This window comes from Macaca thibetana, chromosome 16 (assembly GCF_024542745.1).
Source record: "Macaca thibetana thibetana isolate TM-01 chromosome 16, ASM2454274v1, whole genome shotgun sequence".
NCBI lineage: Eukaryota > Metazoa > Chordata > Mammalia > Primates > Cercopithecidae > Macaca > Macaca thibetana.
The window spans coordinates 52,350,157-52,375,000 of record NC_065593.1 but is presented as its reverse complement, the minus strand read 5'-3'; the positions used below and the strand labels follow the sequence as shown (position 1 = coordinate 52,375,000).

General features: G+C 46.8%; 2 protein-coding genes and 1 non-coding gene across 5 annotated transcripts in view; 2 read left to right on the top strand and 1 right to left on the bottom strand.

Annotated features, from left to right (window-relative positions):
• The window catches only part of AARSD1 (alanyl-tRNA synthetase domain containing 1), a 76,170-nt gene extending 66,005 nt beyond the window's left edge, over positions 1-10,165 (top strand). Inside the window, exons 5-13 of the mRNA XM_050762782.1 lie at positions 3,460-3,517; positions 3,784-3,940; positions 4,035-4,151; positions 4,387-4,517; positions 4,821-4,887; positions 5,078-5,169; positions 6,583-6,637; positions 8,449-8,543; positions 9,963-10,165. Of these exons, the coding sequence (XP_050618739.1) occupies positions 3,460-3,517; positions 3,784-3,940; positions 4,035-4,151; positions 4,387-4,517; positions 4,821-4,887; positions 5,078-5,169; positions 6,583-6,637; positions 8,449-8,543; positions 9,963-10,098 (908 nt within the window). The 3' untranslated portion in view covers positions 10,099-10,165. The remainder of the gene's footprint in view (positions 1-3,459; positions 3,518-3,783; positions 3,941-4,034; positions 4,152-4,386; positions 4,518-4,820; positions 4,888-5,077; positions 5,170-6,582; positions 6,638-8,448; positions 8,544-9,962) is intronic.
• Positions 1-24,622, bottom strand: part of RPL27 (ribosomal protein L27) — a 67,626-nt gene extending 43,004 nt beyond the window's left edge. Inside the window, exon 1 of one of the 3 annotated variants that reach the window (XM_050762973.1) lies at positions 24,613-24,622. The gene's annotated coding sequence lies outside the window, so the exon portion shown is untranslated. Of the gene's footprint in view, positions 1-9,870; positions 9,881-10,420; positions 10,431-24,612 lie in introns of those variants that run through there. The other 2 variants (XM_050762977.1, XM_050762978.1) reach the window with 2 other exon arrangements.
• On the top strand, positions 20,729-20,856 carry LOC126940050 (small nucleolar RNA SNORA40). Its single transcript, XR_007720575.1, has one exon. It is a non-coding gene; the product is annotated as a small nucleolar RNA SNORA40 (small nucleolar RNA).
• Positions 24,623-24,844: the final 222 nt, after the last annotated feature.

The following is a 24,844-nucleotide window of genomic DNA, read 5'->3' as shown; positions in this document are numbered from 1 at the left end:
GATGTCTCACAACCTTTCAAACTCAAAATGTCCGAAATGAAACAAAAAGCCTTCCCCTCCCTCCCGGTCTTTCATTAGCATCCTGTGTGTTCATTGCCCTCCGTCCCGGTCTTTCATTAGCATCCTGTGTGTTCATTGCAGGGCATCAGGATACACCTAGTCACTCAAGTTCTGGAAGTCGTTCCAGATACCTCTTCAGGCGTAGACAGCCAGCCAGTCACTGAGTCCTGTTGGTTTCTTTTCTTTTCTTTTTTTTTTTTTTGACAGAGTTTCACTCTGTCGCCCAGGCTGGAGTGCAGTGGCACAATCTCGGCTCACTGCAACCTTTGCCTCCTGGGTTCAAGCGATTCTCCTGCCTCAGCCTCCTGAGTAGCTGGGATTATAGGCACCCACCACCATGCCTGACTAATTTTGTATTTTTAGTAGAGATGGTGTTTCACCGTGTTGGTCAGGCTGGTCTTGAGCTCTTGACCTCAGATGATCCGCCTACCTCAGCCTCCCAAAGTGCTGGGATTACAGTTATGAGCTACCCTGCCCGGCCTGTTGGTTTGTTTTCTAAGTCTGTCCACTTCTTTCCATGGTCACTGTCATCCTAGTCCCAGTGCCTAACTGTCTTCACCCTGAACCTCTCTAACAGTTTCCTAATTGATTGCCTCACATTCACTCTGTCTCCACCCAAGTTCCGGCTACTTGGGAGGCTGAGGCAGGATAATTGCTTGAACCCTGGAGCCAGAGGTGGCAGTGAGCTGAGATGGCACCACTGCATGCCAGCCTGGGCAACAGAGCAAGACTCCATCTCAAAATAATAAATAAAATAATAATTTTTTTTTTTTGAGACACAGTCTCGCTCTGTTGCCTAGGCTGGCGTGCAGTGGCACAGTCTTGGATCACTGCAATCTCCTTCTCCTGAGTTCAAGTGATTCTCCTGCCTCAGCCCCCTGAGTAGCTGGGATTACAGGTATGCACCACCACGTCTGGCTAATTTTTGTATTTTTAGTAGAGATGGGGGTTCACCATGTTGGCCAGGCTGGTCTTGAACTCCTGACCTTGTGATCTGCTCGCCTCGGCTTCCCAGAGTGCTGGGATTACAGGCATAAGCCACCGCACCCGTCATAAATAAATATAACTTGAAGTGGAAATGTAAACAAGAGAAATAAAAACAGGCTGAGCGCAGTAGCTCATGCCTGTAATCCCAGCACTTTGGGAGGCTGAGGTGGGCGGATCACCTGAGGTCAGGAGTTTGAGACCAACCTGACCAACATGGTGAAACCCCGACTCTACTAAAAATACAAAAATTAGCCAGGTGTGGTGGCGGGTGCCTGTAATCCCACCTACTTGGGAGGCTGAGGCAGGGGAATCGCTTGAACCCTGGAGGCAAAGTTTGCAGTGAGCCGAGATTACATCACTGCACTCCAGCCTGGGCGACAGAGTGAGACTCTCTCAAAAAAAAAAAAATAAATAAAATAAATGAATAAAACCAAAAATAAATAAAAATGAATATGTAAAATGAAATAAATTTTATTTTATCTTATTTATTTGTTTGTTTATTTATTTTTTTGAGATGGAGTCTCACTTTGTTGCCCAGACTGGAATGCAGTGGCCCGATCTCGGCTCACTGCAAGCTCTGCCTCTGGGGTTCATGCCATTCTCCTGCCTCAGCCTCCCGAGTAACTGGGACTACAGGCGCCTGCCACCACGCCCAGCTAATTTTTTGTATTTTTGGTAGAGGCAGGGTTTTACCATGTTAGCCAGGATGGTCTGGATCTCCTGACATTGTGATGCGCCTGCCTCGGCCTCCCAAAGTTCTGGGATTACAGGCGTGAGCCACCATGCCTGGCCTTTATTTTTTGTTTTTATTTGTTTTTTTTTTTTTTTGAGACGGAGTCTCGCTGTGTCTCCCAGGCTGGAGTGCAGTGGCGTGATCTCGGCTCACTGCAAGCTCCGCCTCCCGGGTTCACGCCATTCTCCTGCCTCAGCCTCCCAAGTAGCTGAGACTACAGGCGCCCGCCACCACGCCCGGCTAGTTTTTTGTATTTTTAGTAGAGACGGGGTTTCACCATGTTAGCCAGGATAGTCTCGATCTCCTGACCTCGTGATCCACCCACCTCGGCCTCCCAAAGTGCTGGGATTACAGGCTTGAGCCACCGCGCCCGGCCTTATTTGTTTTTTTTGAGACAGTCTCACTTTGTTGCCCAGGCTGGAGTGCCATGGTGCAATCTCGGCTCACTGCAACCTCCGCCCCTGGGATTCATGCCATTCTCCTGCCTCAGCCTCCTGAGTCGCTGGGATTACAGGTTCGTGCCACCACACCTGGCTAATTTTTGTATTTTTGGTAGAGATGGGATTTCACCATGTTGTTTCAGGCTGGTCTCAAACTTTTGACCTCGTGATCCACCTGCCTCGGCCTCCTAAAGTGCTGGGATTGCAGGAGTGAGCGACCGCGCCCAGCTGAAATAAATTTTAAAAAGTGAAAATATTATGTCACTCCTCTGCTTCAAGCTCTTCAGAGGCTTCCTGTAGGTCTTCATGTAAAGCCAAACTTTTTACCATGGCATACAAGCTGTATCTGGGTGGCTCTTGTCTACTGCTGTAGCCTCATCTGGTGCCCCTTCACCTCTTGCTGGCTACATCCTGGCTGTGCTTGTCATCTCTGGATTCCTTTGACATACCCTACTTCTTTCTTCCTGAAGGCCTTTAGCTGTCTTGTACCCTCTTCCTTGATAGTCAGTTCCTCCTCTTTCTCCTTTTCTTCCTCCTCTTCCTCTTCTTTCTTCTCATCGTCACTCTTGTCAATCAGGGATGCTGCTGTATCTCTTATGTCAAGCCCTGTGCCTTGCATGTGGTAGGTACTTGTTGAATGGATGAATGCTGCATATTGGAACTTAAGTTCACTGGACACGGTGGCTCACACCTGTAATCCCAGCACTGTGGGAGGCCAAGGTGGGTGGATCACTTGAGGTCAAGAGTTCAAGACCAGCCTGGCCAACATGGTGAAACCCCGTCTCTACTAAAAGTAGAAAAATTAGCTGGGTGCGGTGATGCACGTGTGTAATACCAGCTACTCAGGAGGCTGAGGCACGAGAATCGCTTGATCCTGGGAGGTGGAGGCTGCAGTGAGCCCCTGCACTCCAGCCTGGGCAACAAAATGGAACTGTCTGAAAAAAAAAAAAAAAAAAAAAAGAACTTAAGTTCATGTCCAGCCCCTTATAAGTTACATTGCCATGGCAAGTTATTTGATCTGTCTAGGCTTCAGTTTCCTCATCTGTGAAATGGTATCACAAGGCCTCTTGCAGAATTCTCATTGTGATTTTCAATAAAGTATCTAAAGTGTATTACCAAGTGCTTAGAAGGTTTTCAACAAGGATAATTTCTGTGCTTTTATCATTGTGGCTCTATTTTATCATTGTGGGAGTATGTGGACTTCTCACTTTTCTCCTGTTTCTTGCTCTCTTTGCTTAGGGCAGCATCTCATCACGGCAGTTGCTGACCATCTATTTAAGCTGAAGACAACATCATGGTGAGTGGCAGGCGTAAGACTAACTGTAGGCAGGCCCATCCCAGCACTGGGAGGGAGGCGGAGGTGGGAGAATTGCTTGAGCCAGGGAGATTAAGGCTGTGGTGAGCTGTGATTGCCACTAAATGGCAGCATGGGTGACAGAGCAAGCCTGTCTCAAAAAAAAAAAAGTGGTGATAGGGTATGCTTGTTCCAGTTTTTAGAGGAAAAGCTTTCAGCTTTTCTTGTTCGGTAAGATGTGTTATCTGTGGCCACTCTACTTCTGATAGGGAGTTAGGGAGATTTCGGAGTGCGATTGAGCTGGACACCCCCTCTATGACTACAGAGCAAGTAGCTGCCATTGAGCAGAGCGTCAATGAAAAAATCAGAGATCGGCTGCCTGTGAATGTCCGAGAATTGAGCCTGGACGATCCTGAGGTGGAGCAGGTAAGGGTAGAGCCAGAGGGGTGGCTTCTGCACAATGGTTCTCCAGGCGTTCCTCATCAGATTCAGACAGTCCCTCCGCTCTCCTTGAGTCCAGGTGAGAGGCCGGGGTTTGCCGGATGATCATGCTGGGCCCGTTCGTGTTGTTAGCATTAAGGGCGTTGATTCCAACATGTGCTGTGGGACCCATGTGAGCAATCTCAGTGACCTTCAGGTAAGTGAGGAAGGGCTGTGGAGTGGCTGAGAAGAGGGATTGGGGAGAGGGGATCACATGGGGCTGGGAGTGGGAGAGGGGGATAATTGAGGAGTCCTAAGTGAAATCTCCCCTTCACTGTTTCAGAGCTGAGGAAAAGATAGGTTTCTCCTGCCTTAGGTTCTAGGATCTGCTGTGGTTTACACACACGCCCGTGTGTGTGTGTGTGTGTGTGTTACCCCCTTGCCTCATGTAGGTCATTAAGATTCTGGGCACTGAGAAGGGGAAAAAGAACAAAACCAACCTGATATTTCTGGCTGGGAACCGGGTGCTGAAGTGGATGGAGAGAAGTCATGGAACTGAAAAAGCACTGACTGCTCTGCTTAAGTATGCGTCTTTCAGTACCTTCAGTTGCCTCCCATTGCTGAGATTTTGGACATAATCTCTTACCTCTGGGAGATAAGATGCAATCATAAATGATAAAGTGCTTTGGATAGTCAATCAGAACCACGAAAAACAGTTAATTCCTTCGTATATTTTCTCCCAGTTGCCTAAGAGACCTCCTCAGAATATCTCCTGGTCCCTGACTGCAGGGAGGCACCATAGCAAGAAGGAAGTTACTGATTTATGTCCCCAACATCAGAAACAACTGGGAAGCTGCGCAGGTTTCCACTGACCTTTCTCTTGCAGGTGTGGAGCAGAGGATCATGTGGAAGCAGTGAAAAAGCTCCAGAACTCCACCAAGATCCTGCAGAAGGTGATGTATTCCCTGGCGGGTAGAGAGGGCATGGGCCCTGCCTAGAATAGGCTCTGCAGACTTGGTCTTCTGCCGAAGCAAATGTGTAGTTTGTCAAAGTAGGAGTGAGGGAAGAATGAGGTGGAGGGAAGCTGATACTCTCTATTGTTATCCTTTCCATTTATCTACTGAGTTACCATATCCATTTCAGAATAACCTGAATCTGCTCAGAGACCTGGCTGTGCACATTGCCCATAGCCTCAGGAACAGCCCAGACTGGGGAGGTGTGGTCGTGTTACACAGGTGAGAAATTAGGAGCTGGAGACAAGGAATGGGGGCTGTGCTGGGCTTAGGGCTCAGTGTCTTCTCTATATGCAGTGTACAGTGGGAGGTGAATTGCTCACTGGTATTCTCAAGGTTGGGTAGATCCTAAGAAATATGTTACTGGCCGGGCGTGGTGGCTCATGCCTGTAATCCCAGCACTTGGGAGGCTGAGGCGGGTGGATTACAAGGTCAGGAGTTTGAAACCAGCCTGGCCAGCGTGGTGAAACCCCTTCTCTACTAAAAGTACAAAAATTAGCCAGGCATGGTGGTACATGCCTGTAGTCCCAGCTACTTGGGAGGCTGAGGCAGGAGAATCACTTGAACCCGGGAGGCAGAGGTTGTGGTGAGCGGAGATCACGCCACAGTACTCCAGCCTGGACCGACAGAGTGAGACTCCATCTCAAAAAAATAAAAAAAAAGAAATACGTTACCTACCAGGCCTCCTGGGTTTGATGTTAACATCTTTGCTGTAACTCTGTATCTTTTTTTTTTTTTTAATTTTTTTTTTTGAGACAGTCTTGCTCTGTCACCCAGGCTGGAGTGCAGTGGCCGGATCTCAGCTCACTGCAAGCTCCGCCTCCCGGGTTCACGCCATTCTCCTGCCTCAGCCTCCCGAGTAGCTGGGACTACAGGCGCCCACCACCTCGCCTGGCTAGTTTTTTTGTATTTTTTAGTAGAGACAGGGTTTCACCATGCTAGGCAGGATGGTCTCGATCTCCTGACCTCGTGATCCGCCTGCCTCAGCCCCCAAAGTGCTGGGATTACAGGCTTGAGCCACTGCGCCCGGCCTGTTTTTTTGTTTTGTTTTGTTTTGTTTTTTGAGATGGAGTCTTACTGTGTCTGGAGTGCAGTGGCATGATCTCGGCTCACTGTACCCTGTGCCTCCCGGGTTCAAGCAGTTCTCGTGCTTCAGCCTTCTGAGTAGCTGGGATCACAGGCATGTGCCACCACACCAGGCTAACTTTTGTATTTTTAGTAGAGATGGGGTTTCCCCATGTTGGCCAGGTTGGTTCTGAACTCCTGACCTCAAGTGATCTGCCCACTTCGGCCTCCCAAAGTGCTGGCATTATAGGTGTGAGCCATTGCGTCCAGCCTGTATCTTTCTTTAGGACTGTCCCCTACTTACTTTACTCTCTAACAGATTTCTGCTTATCCTAGTGAATCCTATTTAAGGGAGATAGAGACAAACCTGGAGGTTGAATCCAAACTGCAGAGGCTGAGAAGGGCAGCTTGCTGGCTCTCAGCCAGTACTGTCTCTTGGCTAAGGGATGTGGGACTTTATGTGTACAAATAGGCAGCAGCAAGGCCAGCTTCAGAAGGAGGGGCCAGGCTTCCTGCAGTTTCACAGCCACCACTCCAACCTGGGTCTCATGTCTGTGTCCTTTGTTTTAGGAAGGAGGGTGATTCAGAGTTCATGAATATCATTGCCAATGAGATTGGGTCAGAGGTAAGAGGAGCATGAGATTCTCTACCCCGGCCTGGATAGAGACCTAGGGAGACATAAGTGAGGGGCGCTAGTTTAGCTGAAGTCCCTCCACATGAATACATGAGGAGTAGGAAATAGCCATTCATTCAATACTGTTTTCTTAGCACTAGCTATGTGCCAAGCTCTGTTTTAGGTGTTGACCTAGATCTATGTTACTGCTCTTTCTAGGGCTGTATGTTTATCAGCTTCTGAGCTCCTTTCATCAGAGTTCTAGCTCCTCAGAGCCATTCAGGTTTATGTGTCCTGAGGATCCAATATTAGAAATACAGGAGTGGGCTGGTCATGGTGACTCATGCATGTAATCCCAGCACTTTGGGAGGTCAAGGTGGGTGGATCGCTTGAGGCCAGGAGACCAGCCTAGCCAATATGGTGAAACCCCATCTCTACTAAAAATATAAAAATCAGGCCAGGCATGGTGGTTCACGCCTGTAATCCCAGCACTTTGGGAGGCCAAGGCGGGTGGATTGCCTGAGCTCAGGAGTTTGAGGCCACCCTGGGCAACATGGTGAAACCCTATTTCTACTAAAATATAAAAATTTAGCCAGGCGTGGTGGCGTGCGCCTGTAATCCCAGCTACTCAGGAGGCTGAGGTACGAGAATCTCTTGAGCCCGGTAGGTGGAGGTTGCAGTGAGCTGAGATTGTGCCACAGCACTCTAGCTTGGGCTACAGCGTGAGATTCTGTCTCAAAACAAAACAAAAATTTGCTGGGTGTGGTGGTGGGTGCCTGTAGACCCAGCTACTTGGGAGGTTGGGGCAGGAGAATTGCTTGAACCCAGGAGGCTGAGGTTGCAGTGAGCTGAGATTGCGCCATTGCACTCCAGCCTGGGCAACACAGAATGTCTCAAAAAAAAAAAAAAAAAAAAGTGAATACAGGAGTGGGCAAGCCCCTTTGAAAGCCATCCTCATCCATTTTCCTCTTCCTCTGGCTTATTCTTCCCACTCCTGATGGTCTCTAGCCTAGAGATTTCCAGGTCTGTCTTTTTATTCGTTTGTTTGTTTCAGAGACAGAGTCTTGCTCTGTCACCCAGGCTGGAGTGCAGTGGTGTGATTATGGCTCACTGCAGTCTTGAACTCCTGGGCTCAAGCAATCCTCCCACTTTAGCCTCCTGAGTAGTTGGGACTGCAAGCATGAGCCACCATGCTCCACTCTCTCTTTTGTATTTACTCCAAAACCCTTCTTTGGAATGCCTACTGTGGGTAAAGCATTGTGTATCTCTCTTTTCATAATTCTTCTGTATAGACAGAACTGATTCTCAAGGAGCTCATGTTCTAGTCTGGAGGACAAATGTGTGTGTTGACATTTATAATTTAGAATGATAGAGTGATGAATGCTAGAGGTGAAGGAGTATATTACCTGAAGGATAGGGAGGTTTCAGGGAAGGGGGCCTTGAAGACTGCTTAGAGGTCATCAGACAGACAAGGGGCAGACGCAGCCAGGCAGAGGGAAACCTGGTGGTTTAGGCAGCGGCAGGGAAAGGACATATGGTAGAAAGTTTGCGAGAGTGAAACCATGAAAGGCATTTTATGCTTAACCAGGAACAGCAGTCTTCTGCTGCCTTCTTAATGTTTCACCTAAGTTCCCGTAGTTGCTCTCAAAAAGTTTCTTGGCCCTGGTGGGCCAGTGTGGAGGGGGATTATCATTCATCAGGAGCGTCACTTGGTGGTTTAGGGGGAAATAATCTGTTCTTAAGATTGAAGAGGGTGCAGGGTTTAGGGGGGTTAACTCTACATCCTTAAGTATCAGGGCTTATCTCCTTGTCTTACCTCCTAGGAGACCCTCCTATTCTTAACCGTGGGCGATGAGAAAGGTGCTGGACTCTTCTTACTGGCAGGGCCACCTGCGTCTGTGGAGACCCTGGGGCCCAGGTAATCCTAGGTGGACTCCCTTGCACATGTAGTAGAGCCTGTATCCTACAGATACATTCCTTTACTGACTCAAAGGACCATCACATCTGCGATCTCATTTAATTACATCATGGGCATGTGAGGTGGGCTGAGCAGAGATAATTGTTACTACCGTCATTTCCAGTTTGACAGATGAGGGTCTTTTAGCTCCACATCTCACATGTATGTTTTTGTTTTTGTTTTTATGAAATGTGTTTGTTTTTGTTTTTTGAGATGGAGTCTCACTCTGTCACCCAGGCTGGAGTGCAGTGGCACGATCTCAGCTCACTGCAGCTACCACCTCCTGGGTTTAGGCAATTCTCCTGCCTCAGCCACTCAAGTAACTGGGATTACAGGTGCACACCACCACACCCGGCCAATTTTTTTGTATTTTTAGTACAGATAGAGTTTTACCATGTTGGCCAGTCTGGTCTCGAGCTCCTGACCTCAAGTGATCCTCCCGCCTTGGCCTTCCAAAGTGCTGGGATTACAGGTGCTCACCCTGCTCCCTAGAGATTAACATAATTTATCTAGCCCAATTCATAGACACTGATGTTGTTTTTAGTTATTCAGCCTTATGTGATCATGGTACATATATCTTCGTGCACATGTGCAAGTGTTTTTTTTTTTTTTTTTTTTTTTTTGAGACGGAGTCTCACTGTGTCTCCCAGGCTGGAGTGCAGTGGCGTGATCTCGGCTCACTGCAAGCTCCGCCTCCCGGGTTCACGCCATTCTCCCGCCTCAGCCTCCCAAGTAGCTGAGACTACAGGTGCCCGCCACCACGCCCGGCTAGTTTTTTTTCTGTATTTTTAGTAGAGACGGGGTTTCACCATGTTAGCCAGGATAGTCTCGATCTCCTGACCTCGTGATCCACCCGCCTCGGCCTCCCAAAGTGCTGGGATTACAGGCTTGAGCCACCGCGCCCGGCCATGTACAAGTGTTTTTAAGAAACATTCCGGCCGGGCGCGGTGGCTCAAGCCTGTAATCCCAGCACTTTGGGAGGCCGAGGTGGGTGGATCACGAGGTCAGGAGATCGAGACTATCCTGGCTAACATGGTGAAACCCCGTCTCTACTAAAAATACAGAAAAAAAACTAGCCGGGCGTGGTGGCGGGCGCCTGTAGTCTCAGCTACTTGGGAGGCTGAGGCGGGAGAATGGCGTGAACCCGGGAGGCGGAGCTTGCAGTGAGCCGAGATCACGCCACTGCACTCCAGCCTGGGAGACACAGCGAGACTCCGTCTCAAAAAAAAAAAAAAAAAAAAAAAAAAAAAAGAAACATTCCTAGAAGTCATCTACTCTTCTTATCCCTCCCCCAGTCCCTGGAAAAAGACTCAGAGCTGCCCTTTTTTGTGTGTGTGACTTTTCCCTCAAAGTCTCCCTGACTATACCTCTGTTCCCCAGGGTGGCTGAGGTCCTGGAAGGCAAAGGAGCAGGGAAGAAAGGCCGTTTTCAGGGCAAGGCCACCAAGATGAGCCGGCGGACAGAGGTGCAGGCACTTCTCCAGGACTACATCACCACGCAGAGTACTAAGGAGTGAGGGCTTAGGGTACTCACCTCCTGTTTCCACAGGCATCTTTTGGTCAATAAAATAGTTTGACTCAGAATGGTTGTGATACCACTTGTATTTATGACTAATTCATGCCGTATACTCCAGTGTGCTTTCCTGGTTACTTTCTCTTTGTAAATAGATAATTTTCTAATTTAGTTCCTGCACTGTAATGTCTGGAAGGTGGTGGAATAATTTATACCAAACCTTGTGCTTTTGCACTCAGTGGGATAAGAAATGAACATCTGATCAGCTGAGTCCACTGCTTCCATATTTTTGTTATAATCCACAAAGATACATGGCTTTTTCCTGCCCCCACCGCCCCGCCCCGCCCCCTGAGAAGGACTCTTGCTCTGTTGCCCAAGCTGAATATAGTGGTGTGATCTCAGCTCACTGCAACCTCCGCCTCCCGGGTTCAAGGGATTCTCCTGCCTCAGCCTCCAGAGTAGCCAGGATACAGGTATGTGCCATCATGCCTGGCTAATTTTTTTTTTGTTTCGTTTTTGTTTTTGTTTTTGTTTGAGATGGAATCTTGCTCTGTCACCAGTCTGGAGTGCGGTGGCGTGATCTCGGCTTACTGCAACCTCCACCTCCCGGGTTCAAGCGATTCTCCTGCCTCAGCCTCCCGAGTAGCTGGGGCTACAGGCTCGCACCACCATGCCCAACTAATTTTTGTATTTTTAGTAGAGATGGGGTTTCACTGTGTTGGCCAGGATGGTCTCCACCTCTTGACCTCGTGATCCGCCCACTTCGGCCTCCCAAAGTGCTGGGATTACAGGCATGAGCCACGGTGCCCGGCTGGCTTCTTAGCTTTCTTTCCATTTCTGTTGTCTACTTCAATCACAGTATCATTGTGGAATGTTGACAGCATTGTCACCTTCTTGGGGTCAGTGCTACAGCTGCAAGTGACACTGGCGAGTATTCTCAGGGCAAACAGGAAAAGGGTTAAAGTAAGAGATTTAGAGGGACGTGTAATGATGAAAAATATAACAGTTCTAAATTTGTATGCATCTAATAACAGTCTCAAAATACATAAAGCAGACATTGACAGATCTCAAAGAAATAGACAAATCTGTAATCAGGCCGGGTGCGGTGGCTCAAGCCTGTAATCCCAGCACTTTGGGAGGCCGAGACGGGCGGATCACAAGGTCAGGAGATCGAGACCATCCTGGCTAACACGGTGAAACCCCGTCTCTACTAAAAAATACAAAAAAACTAGCCGGGCGAGGTGGCGGGCGCCTGTAGTCCCAGCTACTCGGGAGGCTAAGGCAGGAGAATGGCGTGAACCCGGGAGGCGGAGCTTGCAGTGAGCTGAGATCCGGCCACTGCACTCCAGCCTGGGCGACAGAGCGAGACTCCGTCTCAAAAAAAAAAAAAAAAAAAAAAAAAAAATCTGTAATCAATGGAAGACTTAAGCTCATCTTTCATCAGCAGTAGAGCAAATGGAAACATAGTATGTTTAGGAGCACAGGCTTTGAAGTTTCACAGACCTGGGTAGAAATACTGGATTTGCACATCTAGGAAAGGTGATAAAGATCCAGTTACAAATTTAGCTAGAACAAAGATGGTTAAGGCCTAGACAGTCAGGATGAAATAACAGAGGAGAAATACAAAAAATGACACCCAGGGGAGATAACCTGTGGCTCTGGCTGTGTTCAGCTATTTATTATTCCAACTCTGAAAGGAACTTTTTTTTTTTTTTTTTGAGACAGTCTTGTTCTGTCACCTAGGCTGGAGTGCAGTGGCATGATTTTGGCTCACTGCAACCTCTGCTTCTTGGGTTCAAGCAATTCTTGTGCCTCAGCCACCCAAGTAGTTGGGATTACAGGTGTGTACCACCAAAAGTTTCCTTCAATCCTGCCATTGAGTTACCCAATTTCTTTCTCCAGAATCAATCACTTAATTTTTTTTTTTTTTTTTTTTTTTTTTTTTTTTAGACATAGTTTCGCTCTTGTTGCCCAGGCTGGAGTGCAATGGCGTGGTCTTGACTCACCACAACCTCCACCTCCCGAGTTCAAGTGATTCTCCTGCCTCAGCCTCCTGAGTAGCTGGGATTACAGGCATGCGCCACCACGCGCAGCTAATTTTTGTATTTTTAGTAGAGACGGGGTTTCAGCATGATGGCCAGGCTGGTCTTGAACTCCTGACCTCAGGTGATCTGCCAGCCTCAGCCTCCCAAAGTGCTCCAAAGTGCTGTGATTACAGGCATGAGCCACAGTGCCTGGCCTTTTTTTTTTTTTTTTTTTGAGGCATAGTCTCACTCTTGTCCAGGCTGGAGTGCAGTGGCACAATCATGGCTCACTGCAGTCTCAACTTCCCCGGGAACAGGTGATCCTCCCATCTCAGCCCTCTGAGTAGCTGGGACTAGAGTTGCACACCACCACACCTGGCTAATTTTTTGTATTTTTTTTCTAGAGACAGTGCTTTGCCATGTTGCCCACACTAGTCTTGAACTCCTGGGTTCTAGCAATTTGTCCACCTTGGCCTCCCACTGTTGGGATTACAGGTGTAAGCCACAATGCCCAGCCTGCTATCAATTTCTCATATATCCCTCTGGTAGTATTTTTAAAAATAAATGTATATAAATCTTCCCTCTTTTGAAACATAAATGGTAGCACACTGTGTACTCTTCTGCATCATGCTTTTCTCAGAGTGCCATGTTTTAGATAAAACTATAGTGTAAGACTCATGCTATACAAAATGGGTCCATTAGTGGGAGAAAGGGAAATATTTGCTTCACAGATGCTTCCTTACTTTTGTAGGACTCAGGCAGGATTCTCTTGAACAGAGACCCATGTGAATTTGTCTCTGTGTGTGAGATCTCTGTCCCTTTCTGTGTTTGTTTCTTTAGGGTGTGCCTTAGTCTGATCTGACTGCTATAATAAAATAACAAAATCTAGGTAGCTTATAAACAACAAAAATGTATTTCTCACAGTTGTGGAGGCTGGGAAGCTGGCAAATTCGGTGTCTGGTGTGAAGGTTCAAATACTGGTTCAGGGATAACCATCTTTTTGCTGTGTGCTCACATGGTACAAAGGGTAAGGGGTCTTTCTTGGACCTTTTTTTCTTTTTTTGAGACAGAGATGGAGTTTTACTCTTGTTGCCCAGGCTGGAGTGCAATGGCACAATCTCGGCTCACTGCAACCTCTGCCTCCCAGGTTCAAGTGATCCTCCTGCCTCAGCCTCCCGAGTAGCTGGGATTATGGGTGCCTGCCACCCCACCCAGCTAATTTTTTGTATTTTTAGTAGAGATGGGGTTTCACCATGTTGGCCAGGCTGGTCTCGAACTCCTGACAGGTGATCCGCCCGCCTCAGCCTCCCAAAATGCTGGGATTACAGGCATGAGCCACTGCGCCCAGCCCTCTTGGGCCTCTTTTATAATGCACTAATTTCATTCATGAAGGCTCTGTTCCTGTGACCTAATCACCTCCCAAAGGGCCCACCTCCTAATGTCACTTAGGGGGTTAGGATTTCAACATGAATTTTTAGGCGTACACAAACATTCAGAACACAGCAGGTGCAACAAAAAGAACAGTGACCTGGGAGGCCACTCTTACTCACCACCACTTAGGTGGGTTCTAGTCACTTAGACCTAGAACGACCATATAATTTTAATATCCAAAGTTAGGCAAACCTCATGCCAGAACAACAGTCATAAACTCAGACCGTGTTAAGGTAGCCTGGATGTCTGGTCTCCCTGCTGAGACTCCCTGAGCTTCAGTTTCTTGACCTGAAAATGGGGACATGAACCGGGTGTCCTAAGAAGGAAGAAACCTTGTGAAATAAGAAAAGGCATAAACATTTGAGCAAATTATGTGAAAATGGTAATTGGTTGTATAAAGAAAATAAAGCAGCAGTTTTTGAACTGGTGATGCCATTCTTTCCTGTCACTGGGGCCCTAATCCAATGCCCCAGGGAGAAGGGGAGAAGAACAGAGTATGTTCAGGGGAAGGGGTGGATTGTCTTTTATGAGGTTCATCAGGAAATAAAATGAGTTCATTTATTGGAGTAATCGAGTTTTAGGCACACACACAGAGATTATATATTCTGGAATATTGCTATAACCCATTTTATGCACAGAAATAGTAAGGGGGACTCCTGGGCTTCTAAGGAAATTTTTTTAAGCACATACCCATAAATTGCTGAAGACAGCTGCTGTAGCTTCCACCAGTGTGACACATGTAGGTACCGGAACAGATGTTAGTATGAAAGATGAAAGGTATCAGGTGAAAGAAACCCAGAGCAGTAGACAGACTGAATTCAGGGCCAGGCACAGTGGCTCACGCCTGTAATCCCAGCATTTTGGGAGGCTGAGTCCAGTGGATCACCTGAAGTTGGGAGTTTGAGACCAGCCTGACCAACATGGAGAAACTCGCCTCTATTAAAAATATAAAAGGCGAAATCCCAGCTACTCTGGAGGCTGAGGCAGGAGAATTGCTTGAACCCGGGAGGCAGAGGTTGCAGTGAGCCAAGATCACACCATTGCACTCCATCCAGCCTAGGCAACAAGAGCGAAGCTCCGTCTCAAAAAAAAAAAAAGCCAAAAACCAACAACAACAACAACAACAAAAAAACACAGACTGAATTCAGGAAGGCATTGTGCCAGTGTCCTGTGCTCCACCCTGCCTTGGAGTCCTGAGTGGAAACCAGTGAGTTGGCCAAGCTATGCTAGAACGCCAGGTCTTTCCCTGAATGAGAACTTAAATAAACTCCAGGGCCCCACCTGGTACCAACGGGAAAACAGACAGTGTTTGCCCTAATGAAAAAAATATTTTTCAGAAAGCGTCTGTGTCTCCCATTCCTTTCCTGAATTTGATCCAAACTATGACTAAAGTGTTCTCAACAGAGGGCAAGCAGGGATGTTTGGGAACGAGTGATGGAGGAATTTCCTTCTTTGTCTAGAAAGGTCTGTATCTTCTGTGCAAAATACTACAGGCAGAGTGCCAGGCTCCAAACTAAGGAACAAGCAGGACTTAGTTAACTGACCTGGAGTTGTGTCTGGAGCAGAAGAGGCTCTCACAGGCACAGCTTTCTCTCTCGCTGAGCGATAAACTCCCTGCAGAAGTGACCTGTGGCAGAGGCCTGTTAGTAAATATCCCTGTTTATTTTAAAACACCAACCTCAAAGCCAAAAGTTTGGAAGAGAGAGAGGGGTTGAGGAGTTGTTGGTCAAAGGATACACACTATTAGGAGGAATACGTTTTTTGATTTTTTTTTTTTTTTTTTGTCTGCTTATGGGCTTGTTTGCTTTTTTTTGAGACAAGGTCTTACTCTGTTTCCTGGGCTGGAGTGCAGTGGAAATCTTATTTCATTGCAGCCTTGACTTTACTGGGCTCAAGCGATCCTCCCACTTCAGCCTCCTGAGTAACTGGGACTACAGGTGCACACCACCACACCTGGCTACTTTTTTTCTACTTTTATGGAAAAAGGGTCTTGCCATGTTGCCCAGGCTGCTCTTGAATTCTTGAGCTCAAGTGATCTTCCTGCCTTGGCCTCCTGAAGCTCTCGGATTACAGGCCTGAGCCACCTTGGTTGGCCAAGATAGGAGAAATAAATTTAAGATAACTGTAGTACTACACAATGACTATAGGTGTTTAATAACAATGTATTAGGCCAGGCGTGATGGCTCATTCCTGTAATCCCAGCACTTTGAGAGGCTGAGGCGGGCGGATCACTTGAGGTCAGGAGTTCACGACCAACCTAGTCAACATGGTGAAACCCCATCCCTACTAAAAATACAAAAGTTAGCTGAGTGTGGTGGCACACACCTGTAGTCCCAGCTACTCGGGAGGCTGAGGCAGGAGAATCACTTGAACCCAGGAAGCAGAGGTTGTTGAGCCGAGATTGCGCCACTGCCCTCTAGCCTGGGCGACAGAGCAAGACTCAATCTCAAAAAAACAAAACCATCAAAAACTAATGTATTGCATTCTTGAAAACTGCAAAGACAGTAGTGCTTTCTTTTTTCGTTGTTGTTGTTTTTTTTTTTTGAGATGGAGTTTTGCTCTTGTCGCCCAGGCTGGGGTGCAGTGGTGTGATCTCAGCTCTTGGCAACTTCCTTCTCCTGGGTTCAAGCAATTCTCCTGCCTCAGCCTCCCAAGTAGTTGGGATCACAGTCACCCACCACCACGCCCAGCTAATTTTTGTATTTTTAGTAAAGACAGGGTTTCACCATGTTCACCAGACTGGTCTCGAACTCCCGACTTCAGGTGATCCACCCGCCTCAGCCTCCCAAAGTGTTGGGATTACATGCGTGAGCCACCACTCCCGCCCTAAGAGAGTAGATTTTAAGTGTTCTCACCACAATAAATGATAGGCATGTGAAGTAATGCATATGTTAATTAGCTAGATTGAGCCATCCCACAATATATACATATTTCAGAACTTCATGTACATGATAAATATATACAATTTTTTTTTTGTTTTGAGACATAGTCTCACTCTGTTGCCCAGGCTGGAGTGCAGTGGTGTGATCTCGGCTCACTGCAGCCTCTGCATCCCTTCAAGCGATTCTCCTGCCTCAGCCTATTGAGTAGATGGGATTACAGGCGCCCGCCACCACGCCCAGCTAATTTTTGTATTTTTAGTAGAGACGGGGTTTCAGCATGATGGCCAGGTTGGTCTTGAACTCCTGACCTCAGGTGATCCGCCCACCTTGGCCTCCCAAAGTGCTGGGATTACAGGCATGAGCCATTGTGCCTGGCCTACAATTTTATATGTATCAATTAAAATTAATTAATTATTTAAAAGGCCAAGTGTTTAAGAAAAGAAGGGAGGAATCAACATTTTCTTCTGTGAAAATTCAAGTTCTCCCTTTCATAATACATAACTTGTGTTGACTTGTGCATATGATACATAATCACAGAATTCATTTGTTTATATGACAGATGTTTATTGAGAGTGTAGTGTGTGCCAAGCATTGTACCCAGCACTGGGGCCACAATGGTGAGTAATCCGGCCGTGGTCCCTGTTACGGCATTTACAGCTGTGGAGAAGGAAGATAAGAAAGAAACAATCAAATACATGTAAAATTATAAATTCTGTTGAATCTGAGAGGAAGAGAGCAGGTAAACTAATAGAGAATAATGGGAGGAAGAGGGTAGGAGAGGGTAGTGGTGGTGTCAAAGGAAGCTGGGGGAGGATTTAAGTTTTCTCACAATTTCCAGCATCCAGGCCATCTGAAATAAAGCCAACATAGTTTAATAGACAACACAGTTTTTGTTTTTGTTTTTTGAGATGGAGTCTCGCTCTTTCACCCAACCTGGAGTGAAGCGGCACGATCTCAGCTCACTGCAACCTCTGCCTCCCGGGTTCAGTGATTCTCCTGGCTCAGCCTCCCAAGTAGCTAGGACTACAGGTGCATGCCACCACACCCAGCTGATTTTTTTGTATTTTTAGTAAAGACAGGGTTTCACTGTGTTAGCCAGGATGGTCTCAGTCTCCTGACCTCGGGATCCACCTGCCTCGGCCTCCCAAAGTGCTGGGATTACAGGCGTGAGCCACTGCACTCGGCCGACAACACAGTTTTTAGACAAGTGTGAGACAAAGTAGCAAACGTAAGCCACCTTGGCCCATTTCTGCTTGCCAGCATAATTTTCCAAAGCTTCTAACTCTGTGGAGACCTGCAGCTCTCCAGAAAGATGCTTTGAAGACAACAAAACAGAACACACAGCCCCCACGTCTCTTGTCCTCTTGCCTGAGTCACTGCATTCCTTAAAAGATGAATGACCCCCAGCCTGGGCAACATGGTGAAACCTCGTCCCTACAAAAAAAATACAACAATTAGCTGGGTGTGATGGTGTGCACCTGTAGTCTCAGTCTCAGTTATTCGGAAGGCTGAGGTGGGAGGATCACCTGAACCTGGGAGGTTGAGGCTGCAGTGAGCCATGATTGTGCTACTGCATGTAAGCCTGGGTGATGGAGTGAGACCCTGTCTCAAAAAAAAAAAAAAAAAAAAAAAAAAAAAAAGGAATGGCCTTAATCCTTGACTTCTCCTACACATAAAATGACATCTGACGGGGTTAGTGATGATACCTCTGTGATCCAGGACCAGATGTACTCTGACACACAAACCTTGCTGTGATTCTGCTTTCATGTAATTCTGAGCAAGTCTGATGGGATTTTGCATATACAGAACCTCCACCCCTGTATATAAGCAGGGGTCTGAAACACTGGGCCAGAGCCTGCTCCTAGGCTAGAGGCCTCAATCTATAGTCCTTAGTAAGACATCTAAATAAAGTTAACTTTAATTCTTTAAAACCTTGATATTTTTCTTTACTTGACAAAAGTCTGCTGGTTTCCCTTCCAATCACATGGCCATGCCTAAGCATCCCTCTTTTTTTTTTGAGACAGGGTATCCCTGTGTCACCCAGGCTGGAGTACAGTGTACAGTGGTGTGATCGTGGCTCACTGCAGCCTTGACCTCCTGGGCTCAAGCAATTCTCCCGCCTCAGCTGCCTGAGTAGTTGGGACTACAGGCATATGCCACCATATTTCCCTAATTTTTAAAATTTTTGTAGAGACAGGGGTCTCACTATGTTGCCCAAGCTGGTCTAGAACTGTGTTCAAGTAATCCTCCTGCTTCAGTCTCCCAAAGTGCTGAGATTATGGCCGGGTGTAGTGGTTCACACCTGTAATCCCAGCACTTTGGAAGGCTGAGGCAGGAGGATTGCTTGAGGTCAGGAGTTCAAGACCAGCCTGGCCAACATAGTGAAACCCCGTTTCTACTAAAAATACAAAAATTAGCTGGGCAAGGTGGTGTGCACCTGTAGTCCCAGCTACTCGAGAGGATGAGGCAGGAGAATCGTTTGAACCTGGGAGGTGGAGGTTGCAGTGAGCCAAGATAATGCCATTGCACTCCAGCCTGGGTGACAGAGTGAGACTCCATCTCAAACAAACAAACCCAAAGTGCCGAGATTACAGGCATGAGCCACTGCACCCGGCCTTCAGCCTTTTCTCTTTTTTTTTTTTTTTTTTGAGACAGAGTCTTGCTCTGTTGCCCAGGCTGGAGTGCAGTGATGCCATCTCGGCTCACCACAACTTCTGCCTCCCGGGTTCAAGCAATTCTCCTGCCTCAGCCTCCTGAGTAGTTGGGACTACAGGTGTGCACCACCATGCCCGGCTAACTTTTGTATTTTTAGTAGAGATGGGGTTTCACTATGTTGGCCAGGCTGGAATCGAACTCCTGACCTCGTGATCTGCCTGCCTTGGCCTCCCAAAGTGCTGAGATTGCAGGCATGAGTCACTGCGCCCATCCTAGCCTTTTCTTTATAGAAATTCTAGAGCTGTGAATTGTCTGCCAGTCACAGAAGATGACCATTGTCTTGGGGTTACTGGATTCATCAATGAACGATACATATGTTGGGCACCTTTTATGTGGCAGTTACAAGGAAGCAAAGAATAAGACTGACATGAAACTTGCTTGTGTCACTTTACACTCCAGGAGCCTCTTCCACCACTGCTAAACCATTTATTCTGACCCCATGAGGCCAACTTTTCTTCCCCTTAGCAGAAAGTAAACCCTTTGTTAGACCTCAGCAGAAGATGGTGACCAAGGCATAACAGCCTGAAAGAGACCTCATGAAGACAAACAAGAAGATATTATTGATAAAATCTCTGTCAAGGCCAGGCACAGTGGCTCACGCCTGTAAGATCCCCTGAGGTCAGGAGTTCAAGACTAGCCTGGTAAACATGGCGAAACCTCGTCTCTACTAAAAATACAAAATTTAGCTGGTGTGGTGGCGGGCGCCTATAATCTCAGCTACCTGGGAGGCTGAGGCTGAAGAATCGCTTGAACCCAGGAGTCGGAGGTTGCAGTGAGCCAAGATCATGCCACTGCACTCCTACTCTTGGGCAACAAGAGCGAAGCTCCATCTTGAAACGAAACGAAACAAAACAAAATAAAACAAAACACCTCTGTCAGTTGCAATTCTAAATAGTGAAAAGCCAACTTCAAACCACTGTATAATTTTTATTATTGTTCAGCATAATTTAATTATTGGTTGGCATTAAACCAACACTTATATAGTTCTCCCAGGCGTTGTTGTGAGCACATTACAAAAATTAACTCATTTAATCGTCATAACAACCCCCATGAAATAGGTCTTTTTTTATTTTTATGTTTATTTTTATGTTTATTTTTATTTTTTGAGACAGAGTCTCACTCTGTCGCCCAGGCTGGAGTGCTGTGGTGCGATCTCGGCTCACTGCAAGCTCCACCTCCCAGGTTCACGTCATTCTCCTGCCTCAGCCTCCCAAGTAGCTGGGACTACAGGCGCTCGCCACCATGCCCGGCTAATTTTTTGTTTTTTAGTAGAGACAGGGTTTCACCGTGTTAGCCAGGATGGTCTCGATCTCCTGACCTCATGATCCACCCTCCTCGGCCTCCCAAAGAGATGGGATTACAGGCGTGAGCCACTGCACCCGGCCGAAATAGGTCTTAATGTCATCCCCATTTCACAACTGAGGATACTGAGACACCAAGAGGAGGAGTTTGCCTAAAGTCACTCAGTAAATGGAAGGGCACATCTTTGAACTAGGAACCTGGCTCCCGGGTCCACTCACCTAACCCCTGTGCGCCGTGGCCTCTCAGTAGTATGTCTAACGTACTTAAAAAGAGCACACACTGCACTTACATATGTTTTTGTTTAACTTGTGGACAAAGACTTATGGATAGGTGCAAAAAATAAATCCTCTTTTGCAACCTAGAACTCATTGTTCAGTATGAGTTTTGATATATATAAGAAGGGATATTTTGATACCTGAGACAGTTAATTTATGGGAGTATTGATAGCCATAAAGTTTGGTTCCAGGCCAGGCACAGTGGCTCATGCCTGCAATCCCCACACTAGGTGGGAGTGTTGCTTTAAGCCAGGCGTTCAAGACCAGCCTGGGCAAGAAAGTAACACCTCATCTCCATAAAAATTTGAAAATTAGCTGGGTATCATGGCCTGTGCCTGTGGTTGCAGCTACTCAGGAAGCGGAGGCTAGGGGAAGAGGATTGAGCCCAGGAGTTGGAGGGTGCACTGACCTTTGATGGCACCACTGTACTCCAGCCTGGGTAACAAAGACAGAACCTGTCTCTTAATAATAATAATAATAAAGGTTGATTCTAGGACTGTAGAATAGATAAACAGCATGGGATATGAGCGAAATCCTCAGCTGTATTAATTTTGTATTCCAATTGCATGTTGACTTGATACACAAAATGGCTTTTTGTTTGAAAGGCTTTTATCTTGAGAACATGATGTCTGGAGTTAAAGATATTGGCATATTCCACACATCTGTACTATTCTTTTTTTTTTTTTTTTTTTTTTTTTTTGAGACGGAGTCTCGCTCTGTCGCCCAGGCTGGAGTGCAGTGGCGCGATCTCGGCTCACTGCAAGCTCCGCCTCCCGGGTTCACGCCATTCTCCTGCCTCAGCCTCCCGAGTAGCTGGGACTACAGGTGCCCACAACCGCGCCCGGCTAATTTTTTGTATTTTTAGTAGAGACGGGGTTTCACCGTGGTCTCGATCTCCTGACCTTGTGATCCGCCCGCCTCGGCCTCCCAAAGTGCTGGGATTACAGGCGTGAGCCACCGCGCCCGGCTACATCTGTACTATTCTTGAGTGCGATCGCTTAGGAATGAATATGATTTGAACTCATTCATGTTTAGAGAGGGTGTCAAACTGAGAACCAGGCAGATCCACCTACACTAAAAATGACCTTAAATTGGTTGAAGAAATTAGATCCTGTGGCCAGGCACGGTGGCTCACGCCTGTAATCCCAGCACTTTGGGAGGCCAAGGTAGGCGGATCATGAAGTCAAGAGATCAAGACCATCCTGGCCAACATGTTGAAACCCCTTCTCTACTAAAAACACAAAAATTAGCTGGGTGTGGTGGGGCACGCCTGTAATCCCAGCTACTCGGGAAGCTGAGGCAGGAGAATCATTTGAATCCGGGAGGGGGAGGTTGCAATGAGCCAAGATCATGCCACTGCACTCCACCCTAGCAATAGAGCGAGACTCCATTAAAAAAAAAGAAATTAGATCCCAAAGATTCTTGGTGAATTTTGAAGTCTTCTTCAGTATATCCATATGAAAAGGAGATGACAGAAGCAAAATAAAAGAATTATGGGCTGACAGGACAACTGGATTAAAATAAGCATCCGTTTCACTATAAAGGGCTAACTTGAAGATAAATATTTTGACTCCAGTTCTTTAGAGGATCTAAAGTGACCTTGATGGACAGTGGAAGAAATCACAACACAAATGGAATTCCCTGAATAAAAATTGATTGACTTAAAAAAAAAGAGCACACAAATAATTCATGACTGATAGCTGTTCTATTTTATAACGGCTAGATCTCTCAGGGTTAAATAAGTAATTTTAGGACTTGGGGCATTTAAGGATATTGAGGCTGTCTTGTGCTTTTGGTAAGGAAAAATAACCAAATAAGCAAGTTATAAATAGAAGTAAAAACTTCTATTGTAATGTTACCATGTAGTCTCTAATTTTACCTCTGTTCAGGCAGGTAGGCGTATTAAAATGCTGGAACTGAAAAGCTGGAGGTTTATTCTTTATGGGGTCTGAAAGCTATGCCCCAGTCCCCTATATATAATGCTAAGCCTGTTCGTCTCCCCCATTTTGTTACTCAGGGCTCGATCTCAATGGAGACAGTGTTACATGAGTTTCACTAACACTGCTAGAAAGTGTGTTTTTCCTGTTTTTGGAATCTCGGTGGGGGTGAACTGGGCATTTCCACTTGGCTTGGAAAAGGCTGAAAATCTGCCTTGGTGAAAAAGTTTAGCTGCATAATTTTTCTTTGTTTTATCATTGCCTCCTGTCACCAGCAAAATTAACCCATCCTGAAATTTTGCATGCAAACAATTTTTAAATAATCAATTAAGAACATTAAACATTTATTTTTTGACATGAGGTTTTGCTCTGTTACCCAGGCTAGAGTGCAGTGGCACAACATAGGTCACTGTAACCTTGAACTCCCACGCTCAATCTATCCTCCTGCCTCAGCCCCCCGGAGTAGCTGAAATTATAGGCTCACATCACTATGTCCAGCTAATTTAAAAAGTTTTTTTGTGGGATGAGGTCTCTCTCTGTTGCCCAGCCTGGCCTCAAACTCCTGGGTTCAAGTGATCCTCTCACCTCAGTTTCTCGAGTAGCCAGGACTGTAACTGGGCACCACCACACCTGGCTCTTTATTTACTTATTTAGAGGTAATAAAACAATTTTGAATTTCTTCTGCTCATGTAATTTTCTTCCTGCCCCAGACCAGAATCCTTTAGCAGTCTCAGTCTCAAAACCCAGGCACCATCCTTTGCAATTTAACAGCAGAGGGTGCTGTGAGCCTGTGGCTGCCAAGGCCTCTGCCAGAAGAAAAAGATGAAAGAGGCCCTCATTCAGCCAGCCTGGAAGTAGGCTTCTGGTTGTTCTGTTCCCATGTGGCTTCGGATGACTTGCCCATGCAATGTGGAGTATGGCGTTTCCCAAAACACAAGCAGGAAATCAAGGGACAAGCTGTGGCCTTCTGGAAATTATCATCTCTATTTTTGACGAGTTTCAGTTCTTCTCCAATTAAATTGATGCTTGATATTTTGTGCATTTAACTCCATCATTCTAGCCAAACTGGAGATTTATCTTTCTTTTTTTTTTTTCTGAGACAGAGTCTTGCTCTGTTGCCTAGCCTGGAGTGCAGTGGCGCGATCTCGGTTCACTGCAACCTCTGCCTCGTGGGTTCAAGCGATTCTCAGCCTCCTGAGTAGATGGGATTACAGGCGTCCACCACCATGCCTGGCTAATTTTTGTATTTTTAGTAGAGACGGGGTTTTGCCATGTTGGCCAGGCTGGTCTCGAGCTCCTGACCTCAAGTGATCCAACTGCCTCTGCCCCCCAAAGTGCTGGGATTATAGGTATGAGGCACCATGCCTGGCCTTTTTTTTTTTTTTGAGACAGGATCTTGCTCTGTCACCTAGGCTGGAGTGCAGTGGCATGATCTTGGCTCACTGTAACCTCTGCCTCCTGGGCTCATGTGATCCTCCATCAGCCTCCAGAGTAGCTGGGACCTCAGGGGCAAACCACCACGCCTGGCTAATTTTTTTTTTTTTTTTTTTTTTTTTTTGAGACGGAGTCTCGCTCTTTCGCCTAGGCTGGAGTGCAGTGGTGCAACCTCAGCTCACCGCAACCTCTGCCTCCCAGGTTCAAGCGATTCTCCTGCCTCAGCCTCCTGAGTAGCTGGGACTACAGGCACGCATCACCACGCCCGTGTAATTTTTTAATTTTTTGTATTTTTAGTAGAGATGAGGTTTCACCATATTGGCCAGGCTGGTCTGGAACTGCTGACCTTGTGACCTAGCTGCCTCAGACTCCCGAAGTGCTGAGATTACAGGCATGAGCCACTGCACCCGGCCTCAGTTTTCTTTTTTAAGCTGAGGTTTGAATGTTAAATCCAGGTTCTCTCTCAACTTTTCTCCATTTTTCCTGAAATTCCAGATCCTTAACTCATTCTCCCCCTCCCCCCAGCTAGTTGTCTTCCTACAGCCATTTCACCTCTTGATGGTTGACAGAAAGCAACAATGATGCTCTACATTTCTGGCTAGTTCAGTTATACTTTGCTCTAAGCAGATTTGCTTTATAAGAATCTAGATGTTCCCCCTGCCACCCAGGCTGGTTTCTGTGTGATTTCTTAGCCACTGTGAGAGAGGCGTATAGGGATGCAGAGTGAGCTTGGGCAACATATGAGCAAAA